At 40.7% G+C, this 10,652-nt stretch overlaps 1 protein-coding gene across 5 annotated transcripts in view; it reads left to right on the forward strand.

The window, feature by feature from the left end:
• Nucleotides 1–10,652, forward strand: part of DENND1A (DENN domain containing 1A) — a 624,449-nt gene that overhangs the window by 310,174 nt on the left and 303,623 nt on the right. For all 5 annotated transcript variants that reach the window (XM_030885630.2, XM_045290194.1, XM_045290191.1 and 2 more), the window contains exons 6-8: nt 656–725; nt 4,963–5,043; nt 9,429–9,482. In XM_030885630.2, the coding sequence (XP_030741490.1) occupies nt 656–725; nt 4,963–5,043; nt 9,429–9,482 (205 nt within the window). The remainder of the gene's footprint in view (nt 1–655; nt 726–4,962; nt 5,044–9,428; nt 9,483–10,652) is intronic.

The raw sequence follows: 10,652 nt of genomic DNA on the forward strand, positions 1-10,652 counted from the left end.
TAAGAATTGTATGAGCCCCTAATAAAACGATTTAAAAAAAAAGATCATCATCAGGGCCACACAAAGGGTAAGGTCATTAGCTAGGCCGTTATCAGAGGTTAAGGGAGCATTGAACAGGACACTGGGGACAAAGAGTTTTGAGTTCACTCTGCAGTAAGTATAGGGGAGGTGCATTATAGGTAGAATGCTTAATAAAAAATAACCTGATGGTTTTCAGGTGTGTGGGGCCCTTCAGGGACACCTTGCTTCCACCAGCACCATGAGTCCTCTGTGTGTCACCATGTGTCCAGTTTGGGGAATCTTGACCAGGAGCTTTCTTGGAGAGGATATGGGTGGGGAGGGACATTCTTAGGGGGATGGGGCTTGATGACAGAGTCTATTTTGAATTTCTCCTCTGTGAAGCTGCTCTAGCTCTGAGGCATGGGAATAATTTATAATGGACATTCAATTCTTCCCCTTAAACAGGCAACATTGTTTTAAATCCCAGAAATAATTAACATTTATATTTCACCAGTCTGTGTTTCTAGCATTGTCTATGCCACAAAAACTCTTCAGGATATAGAGAAAAAGCTGAACTCTGCCAGTCTTGCATTAGCTCCTGGGTAAATTTTGGACCTGCATACTAATGTTTTACGTGTTCCCTCTTCTTCCCTAGCTATCTCCCCTGGTTCGAGGTCTTTTATAAGATCCTCAACATCTTGGCAGATTACACGGCAAAAGGACAGGTATTTTATTTTATTTATTTTAACAAGTCAATGTTCATTTGCTTTTTTAAATGATTCTAAAAGGAAAACATGCCGTCGGTGTCACCAGAAAGTTTACCAAAAAGGTAAGGCATGCCGTAGTAGGATGTCTGCGAAATGGAACCAGTCGGGAGGAAAGGAAACCTCTCCTCACCCCCTTCTTGCAGTGAGTGGGGCGCATTTGGAGAGTTCTTTTTCCTTTCTTTCTTTTTCTCTTTGCATTAAGTAAGTAATAATTAGATCCCTAGCATATGCTGAGTTTATAGTCCGCATTTCTAATATTCCCACGCAGCCCTGAGAGTTCTTGACACAAATTAAATCAAAACTATGCTGGGGCACTCGTTTGAATCACTCCTGTCATGCTGTAGAGCTGAGGCTTGCTAGTGAGACGCTTAACTGGCAAGTGACCTAGCCAGCGGTCCCAAGTCCCATTTCAGTCAGGCTTTGTTGCTTTACTTATCGTCATGTGTCTAACAATCTGAATGTTACATTAAAAACTAAGCTATTCCTTACCATACTTTGAGAAGAAACCGATTTTAATTTTAAGTTATCCTCATAGATGCCAAGGATCAATTAATTGGAGCGGCATGTAAGCTTTTGTAGCCCACAGTTTTTTGTACAGAGGCAATTACCCTCATGTTATTTAAAACACTGTAAATAGTATTCATGGCTAGGTAACATTGCTTCAAGTACTTTGATTTACTGAAGCATTTGTCTAATGTTGGGAATTCTTACTATTGAGATGTTTTTCACTATTAGAAACCATAACGCTCAAAGAATTTCCTTTATTTTGGTTTGTTTCCAAAAGAAAAAAAAAATCCCAGATGGGACATCATAAGGTCAGTGGATTTTTAAAACATGTGCTAAACTGCTTTCCAAAAGAATTGTGCAGTTTTCTTAAAGGATGTTCCCTAGCAGCGATGTGTGAGAGTACCTGGGTCACCATACTCTCACTTGTATTATTTATTGAATTTGTTGCTTATTTGATAGGTAAAAAGTCTCATTGTTCTAATAACATTTCTGTGAGTCCATATCGAATATTTATCCATGTAGTTATCTTCTTATATTTCCTTTCTGGTAGATGGCTTAAGTTTTAAAATCTCTAAATGATCTATTATTGTAAACATTATAGAGACTTCTCCTGCTGCCATTAAAAAAAAAAGAAGCAGTATTTCTAAAAAATGTTCAATAAACAAGGCACCATCGTTAAGTCATATTGTGCGCGTGTGTGTGCAGGTATGTGCACGCACACGTGTGTGTGTGGAGGAGAGCTGTGTTTTACATCTGTTTCTGTGGAGTTCAGATCATAGACGGTCTGGACGCCCTACACTGCAATAACCTCTGTTACTCAGTGCTTCTGATCTCGTTTGACCCCAAACCCTTTTTATTGTACAATTAATATTAATATTCTGAGTTGTCAGTGTTTTGGGGACATTGGGTAATGCTGTTTGGAGAAAAGGTAGAAACTGTGGGTATAATGGATAAATCTTCCCCTCCAGTTATATTTACTCACTGACAAATGTATTCCAGAGGTCATAGTAAATGGAAGGAATAACTAATAGGAATGGCTCCCTAGACCACTGAGCTCACTTTGAAAGGATGTCTCCGTATCAGGGAATTCAACCATAAAAGAAGGAATTTTCTCTTTGATGAATGAGTTAGGAAGTCACGTTGGGTCTGTTCATCGATTTCTGATTCACAGTTCACTTTAGTCAAACATTCAGGTTTTCACTCACATCTGAAAGAGGTCTTTAATAAGTAGAATTGGATAGAATATAGACTCCTAACTATTTTAAAATCAGAGGTTGACTCGCATGTTTTTCCTCCATGTTTATTTATGCTCCAGTCAGTTAAAAGGGGACTAAGAAAAACAAAAGAACCCAGTACATTTAAATATATGTCCAGCGATGCAGGAAAGACTGGGTAAAAACAACCGAACCGTAAGAGAGACGTGAGGACTGATTCTGTACATTGGCGAACCATTCCTTGGGGTACTTGCTTTAGTTGGTAACTCGCCTCTCAGTGTGTTGGAGAAATTAGGAACATGTTTTGGTTGGAATCTACCTCCTTGAACCCCCAACCCTTTTTATTTAGTTCCTCTTGGTTGAAAGATGATGCGGAGTCAGCCTACAATTGACCGAGTCCAAAAGTCATTAGAAGACTGCGTAGATAGGCCTCTGTTTATTGTTGTTTTGACAGCAGAGTTACCCCGGTGACCCGGACTGCTGGTGTCTGAGCTGAGCTGAGAGGTCTGTGGAGGTGACTGATCCAGACTCTAAATAGCACAGTGTGAACATCCACTTAAAGGGGGTTATGAAGAAGGGAGATCTGAGCCTGACTGAGATGAGGAAGGTGATTGTATAGAAAGTGATGGCAAAGACTGGGCACCGGATGTTGGAAGTCCAATGAGACCTAGGGGCACCCACATGGGAAGAGAGGCCACGAGTGGCCTTTCCTGGGCGGCTGTTGGAGTCTGAGGTGGGCCAGGCCTTTCTGTGTGGTGATGGGTAACAGCAGGCCAGCACTGGCTGTCAGCGTCCCAGCAGGACCAGGAGGGTGTCTGGACAGGGCGGCAGCAGGAGCAACCATGGGAGTTTGGTTGCATACAATGTATATGTATGAAGAAAATGGGGGCAAGATTTTTCACTGCAGTAGAAAATAGTTGTTATTGTGTATCCCCAGGGCAATTCTGAGTCACAGCGACCCTATTGGACAGAGTGGGACTGCTGTCCCCTGGGGTTTCTTTGGCTGTCATCTGTATGACGGGTCTGTAAAAGGAGGAAATGAGAAGGGTGCTTGTTGGATTGCAGTTGGAGCTCCCAGTGTGAACCCATGGCTTTTAGCAAATGTAGCTAGATATAGAATAAAGATTCAATAAAAAAGAAAACAAAAACCCAAGCACACTGCTTTTGAGTTGGTTCCAACTCATATTGACCCTATACAGGGTTTCCAAGCCTGTCAATCTTCACAGGCGCAGACAGCCTCAGCTTTCTCCCACATTGTAACTGGTGGCTTTGAACTGTTGACCATGTTCAGATGTGTTATAACAAGTTGAATTTATTTGATGCAAAAATAAATTGAAATTCGTGCATAGATCCTCCCCCATAATAGACATTTTTTCATGGACTTCTGAAGATTCCCTCATACACAGCAAACCCCCCAAAAAACAAACCCACTGCCATCAAGTTTATCCTGACTCATTGCAATCCCATAGGACAGAATAGGACTGCCCTCTGTGGGTCTCAGAGCCTATAAATATTTATGGGAGAAGAAAGCCTTATCTTCCTTCCAGAGAAACTGGTGGATTTGAACTACTGACCTTGTGATTAGCAGTCCAAAGAGTAACCTACACACCACTGGACATATTCCCTCTTTCTTCTCAACTCCACTACCCCAAACAGCTGCAGGCCCACAGAGGAGACTCTGGAGTTGAACACAGAAGATCTAAGTTTTGATTCGAGCTGTGAAACTTACTGTCTGTTTTGAGTCCAATTATTGTATCCTTTGAGCCTCAGTTTTCATATCTGAGAGGTGGAGTAGATCAAATAGATATAAAATCGTAGCCTATTGCCATTATTTCAGCACAGATAATTCCTTGGGAGGAGAGAAAGGGCTTTTGGATAATTTTGAGAGCATTGTTCCTTTGAGTATTTTCAAAGGTGAATTGTTATTTTTAACCAACTAATTTATAGTGTTTTACATGTCATTCTGTGGCTCGATTTGACTAATTAAAATGCACAGCCACCATTCTGTAGTGCATGCTTTTGCATGTAGTTCATTTCTGACTTCCCATAATTGGAGGCTGCCATGTGTACCTAGTGAACACTCAATAAAATTAATTGAAGGTAATGATGATGGAGACAAGATCTATAGTACCATCATTATTTCTCCCAGCCACCCCCGCTCCTTAAGCTAGGGTTGTTTGCATTTAAAAGTTGTTGCTATGGAGTTGAGAAGCTGAGAGCTTATGGTGTATGATACAGAAAAGGCGGTCATGGTAGGTGTCTTCACTGAGTAGAAAATGTCAAACATGTTGTGGGAGGATCTATTTGGCTCTTATGCTTGAGCCATAAGCTGTATCTTTTGTCCAACGCTCTTTGAATATCAAACCTGTTTCTGTAAAGGGGCCAGTTCTCCCCAACTCCCACTCCCAACTCTGGGCTCAGAGCTCCTTGCAGGTCCCCTTATATTTGTGACTTCTGTCTTGCATTTCTTTCAGGAGAGCCAGTGGAATGAGCTGCTTGAAACTCTGCACAAACTTCCCATTCCTGACCCTGGAGTGTCTGTTCATCTCAGCGTGGTAAGTGGGTAAAATACTAACGCTCACTGAGACCATTTTATGTGTAACAGTAAGAGGAACTCAGCCAAACAGGTTGACGTTTTTTTTTATCGTCTGCACCATCTCTACCCCATCCCAGAATATTCAGAGGCCTCTGGGCTCAAGACAGGCCAGAGAGTTGAATTATTCTCTTTGGTGGGATTCTATGAGGAACAGTTCCCAAACGACCCAGCCTCTTCTCTTCCTGATTGCCATCCCATCACTCGCATCTCCTGGATCATAGATGTTCAGTATGGAATGAGATGGCTGGCCTGGCCTGCCTTTGCAGCCTGGGCCACTCTCTGCCACACCCTTTGCCTTCAGCAATGCTGTGCAAGCCCCCACCACGCCCCTGCTCCTCAACTGCTGCATGTCATTTGCCATAGGAACCGGTCACCCTTTAGGACACAACCCAAGTGTTATTTCCAGAGAAATCTCCTCAACAACCCCCCAAAGGTGTTTTCCTTTCCCCCGTGTCAGTCCAGGTAGACTAGAGAAACAAATCCATGGACACACATACGTGTATAAGAAAGAGATTTATACACGAGAGCAATTGAACATTGAGAAAGCACCCCAACCCAACCCAGTCCAGGTCCATAATTCCACAAGATACTAGCCCATATGTCCAATACCAATCTTTAAAGTCCTCTTCAGGCCCATGAAATATATGTAATGACGCCAAATGTAGAAGATCACAGGCCAGTGGGTGGAAAGTCTTTGGATCCAGTGTCATTGGAAACATCTCAGTGCTGGCAGGGGTCATCAGGATGGGTCCATGAGTCTTGTCAGCTGCTCTGTCTCCCAGGGTGTGAGCAGAGGGTCTCCCACCTCCAAGGAGGAAATAGAGGCCTCATTGGCTGTAATCCCATTGACAGACTAGACTCCGCCTCTTCACTCATAATCCCCTCAAATTGACAGTTATCTAACTACCACACCTCCCAACAATCTTGTGCATTTTGTAGTGTGCAGTCACACCACATGGAATGACCTTTTTCCTGTCCATCTCTTCTACTAGACTGCATGCTCATTGAGGGCAGGGCGTGAGTGTGTTCCTGGCCATTAGAAATAATGGTTTCTTTCAGCTCTTTTGAAGATGTGCTCTCTGTTTGGTGTGCAAGGGTTGGCAATCCTCTGCACTGCCCTTTGAGCATTCTGACTCTCAGTTTCGCCAATGAGCTGAGTAAACTTAAGACCTTTCACCCCCTGAGCCCCAATGTTGTCATTATCACGGAAGGCAGCTGAAGAGGTATAGGGGATCTATCTCAGATTTCATTTTCTAGGATCATCTAATTCCCCGAGTCAAACCTTTGTCTTCACCTTCCTCATAATTCTCCAGTGGCTCCCCCTGGGCCATCTAGCAAGTATCCAGTGGGTATTTTCCCTCTGGTTGTGGGGTTTGGAACCTGAAAAAGCTTTTGTCTTTCAGCTTCTAGAGAAACAAATACAGTCTTGGAATTCTGTGGTTGTAGTAGCTGCCCTCCTAAAGAAAATGAATATTTCTTATAGGTTTAAAATTTTAAAAAATACATTACTACTACTAACTCATCATAAATCTATTTGTTAAGGTCTAAATTTATGGTCAAGTGTATGTATTCTAATGTCAAAACAACTCTGCAAAATAACTATTCACATTCTCATTTCACAAGCAAGGAAATGAAGGTTTAGAGAGGAAAACAAGTTGCCCATCCAAGTTAATAAGTGAAAAGATAGGGGTTTTCAAAGCCAAGGCTAACTTCAAAGCCTCTGTTCTTTCCACTGTGCCCTATGTGTTAAAAAGAAAAACGAAAAAAAAGAAACTTGTTGAGGTTTTTGCCCATTTTAACAGAGCATAAGAAGGAAAGGGACCTTATTCCTAAACAGAAATTCTCGTAAGGGGAACTGTGTAGAAAAGACAGACAAATGAGCTTTAAACCTGCCTTAGTTTTTCTGTCTAGCTCAAACAACCCTGCCTTTGTCTCTTTCCCTTTTACTAAGCAGCTTGATCTTGCCGCTTCAGTATGTAATGGCATCCGACAGGTAGCGGTGAAGTAGCTAGGCTGGGTCACCAGCTGCTGGGGAGGTGTTCCCCTGAATGACCGCACTACCAGAGCTCCTGCCAGGCCTCGAGCACAAGGCATCTCAGGGGCCGAGGAGCTGTTGGGGTGGTGCAGCTGTTTCATGCCAGTGGTTTCTAGGAATGTTTCTGACCTCCCTTCATCCCTAACATTTCATGGGCGATGGAGCAAGACAGAATCTCAAAGGACAGCCTGGGGACTACTTGGGTTTGGAATTGCATTGGCTTACTTTTTACAATCTATTGGATCTGTAAAGACAAGGTTTCCCCCCCTTTTCCATTGACTGGAAAGTGCTTTTTTCCTATTTCTGATTTTGAAGAGTAGTGTTGCCTACATTATGTGTCCTACAAAGTCAGAAAAATGGCAATCCTGGACTTGTGTATTTTGTCACTCTCTACAAGAGAATATCCCTATATGCTCGATATCTATGCTGAGAAAAATAGAACCGTAGACTGGTAATTGAGAGCAGGTATAACAATTTTGTATCCAAATACCATTTATTGAATGCAAAGCATGTCACAGGTATTGACACTTGTGCATCACAGCATTCTGAAATACATGGTATACAAACTTCCATATAGAGATTGAAAAACTGAGGTTCTGGGCTTTTGAATTAACCTGTCTAAGGTCACAGAGCTGATAAATGGCTGACTCTGTGTTCCATATTCTTTCTGTCTTACTGTGCAAAATCTTTTCCACGGACTCCATCATTGTGGGTAGCTCCCTTTTCGAGCATTTCCTGACACTCTCTTTGAGCCCTTTGATATAGAAATTAGTATCCCATGGGTCAAATTCAAATCTTGTGTTTCACTATTCCTATTCTAATCCTCCTTGTCAAATTGGAAATTAACTAGTTTTTATGCCACATAATCTCTATGATAATACTTTGTATTTCATATCTTGGAATAGACACGCAAGATGCATTGCAGAGGATTTTTAAAATTTTATTTTGCTTTATATTATTTGTATTAATTCCAATGACATTAGCTGTCATTTGCGTGTAGGAAGCAGATTTAAAATGTGTTATAGTGGAGAAAGCATAACTCTATAATTCCAGATTTTATTTCAATCCCAGTTTTGCCACCTACTGGCTGTGCAACTTTAGACAAGTTACTTTACTCCTCTGAGCTTTAATTTTTCCATGTGTGATAAGAAGATAATATCTGTCTTAAATTTTATTATAGAAATCAGACATAATATTTGTAAAAGGACTGGCACGAAGCCAGCCATGTAGCAGGTGTTCAATAAATATCTGTTAGATATTAAACAAATAGATCATACTATTATTGTTACTGTCATTATTTCTAATTGTCCCTAGGGCCTTTCATTTCATGAAGCGCATACAATTCATTCTTCTAGAGGCCTACTTTGCAATTATCTAAGAATAAGGGCAGAGTTGGCAGGGGGCGGGCCTTCCTGAAATGTCACTTGGAGGTCCAGGTTTGAACTTAGGCCATGGCTAAGCTGACCTTCTCTGCATGTGACCTTCCCTCGCCTTTGCACAATTCTATCTTTAATTGGCCAGAACTAGGCCTTTTCCATTCCTGCTTGCCATTGTCCTCTTAATCTTTAAGCAGCAGAGGGAGTGTCATCAGTTCAGCCTGTTGTCATTTAACTCAGGGACACATGCTTGTTAGATACTGGAGATGTCTCAGTGAAAGTTCTTTGAACAGGTCAAATTTTCAACTCCACTAAGTCTCCGGCTCCCTTCATTGGAAATTCCATTGGGAGCCAAGAGACTTGTTCGCAGAACACCAAGGGTGGGCATCTCTTCACGGTTAACTAACTGTGGAGGAACTGTGTAGTGGGTTCTGTGCAGTAGCTGGTGCCATCCTTTGCACTGCATGGGCCTTTGGGGTTGATTTTGGCTGCAGGTTGTAGAAGGTGTAATCTCAGATGCTGAAATGAAATGGCAGATTTGGTTAGTAAAGACCATTGCTGAACGAACCTAGTGATCTTTGGTCCCTAGAGTCTTCTTACCTCATTGAACAGTAAATTATGAAGCCTGGAGGTTTCACCTGTCTAGAGCCCTGCAAACTTTTTCTGGGAAGTAGCCTTTTATTTCTTTTGAGCTCTTCATCTATATCTCCCAAGGAAGTTTGTCTCAGAGAGTAGAAATCCACTTGGAATTTATATATATATATAAATTAGATATATTATATATCTAATCTCCCATGGACTTTACAGTGAGAGAAACTAATGTTTTCTCATCCAAGTAGGAAAATATCTTCAGATAATTTTATCTTATTTCTGAGTAATGTGCTCAGTGCTCATTTTTGCAAAATGTAAATAGCTGTTGCTTTTCTTTTCCAGCATTCTTATTTTACTGTGCCTGATACCAGAGACCTTCCTAGTATACCTGAGAATGTGAGTATCCCAGAACATGGCAGAAAAAGTTAAATTTTTGCTCTTCTTTGCTGATGCTGCTTTTTAAAAATTAAATAAAATTCTGTGTTTGTCCATAATGGAAATGATATATAAGTAAAAGCAAAACCAGAATATATGAAAAGTATAAACCCAAGGAGAGACCATTATTCATATTTCTCAAAGATGATCACTTAGTAGTATTTTAATGTCTCGTTCAAGCCTTTTTAGGCTGTGTATTTTACAGTTTTTGTCACCTATTACAAAAGCATTCCCCATGGTCATTTGTAAGAATCATTTACGTTAACTGTCCAGTATTCCATTTGCTGGGTAATTTAATTTAGCCATTCCCCACTGTTGTACATATCAATATTTTCTCCTTTTTGCTGTTGTTAATCACATGTTTCTATATAAAGAGATTCCCATGTAAAGTAGCTCTATTAGGATGGATTTACTCAAGTAGATTTACAAGGCATGTTCATTTTTAAAAGCAACCCAAGAGAAATTAAAGTATTTGGGGGTATAAGTGTGAGAATCCCATCCCCACCGCATAAAAACTTAGGAGCACTGAAAAGAGTCTGAGAGAATAGATGGTTAATGTTTGCTACCTGAACAAGCTGAATGGGTTCTAGCCTGACCGTGAGATAGTCTCAAAAAATTTACACTAATTATAAATAGTACTATATAGAATTAAATATACTAAATATACTTCATTTATTTTTTATTTTTTCCAGGTTATGTAATTATGTAATGTTCATTGATTATTATCATACTGGGTGCTAAACTGCATCTTTTTTTTAATTAAAAAATCATTTTATTGGGGGCTCTTACAACACTTATAACAAATCATACATCAAATGTATCAAGCATATTTGTACATATGTTGCCATCATCATTTTGTAGATATTTACTTTTTTTAAATCATTTTATTAGGGGCACATACAGTCTAATAATCCATACATACATCAATTGTGTAAAGCACATTTGTACATTCATTGCCCTCGTCATTCTCAAAACATTTGCTCTCCTTGTAAGACCCTGGCATCAGCTCCTCATTTCCCTCCTTCCTCCCGGCTCCCCCCTCCCTCATGAACCCTTGATAATTTATAAATTATTATTTTGTTATATTACACTGTCCGATGTCTCCCTTCATCCACTTCTCTGTTGTCCGTC

The sequence above is a fragment of the Echinops telfairi genome, unplaced genomic scaffold (genome assembly GCF_000313985.2).
Source record: "Echinops telfairi isolate 266 unplaced genomic scaffold, ASM31398v2 ScPeMD7_32;HRSCAF=126, whole genome shotgun sequence".
NCBI lineage: Eukaryota > Metazoa > Chordata > Mammalia > Afrosoricida > Tenrecidae > Echinops > Echinops telfairi.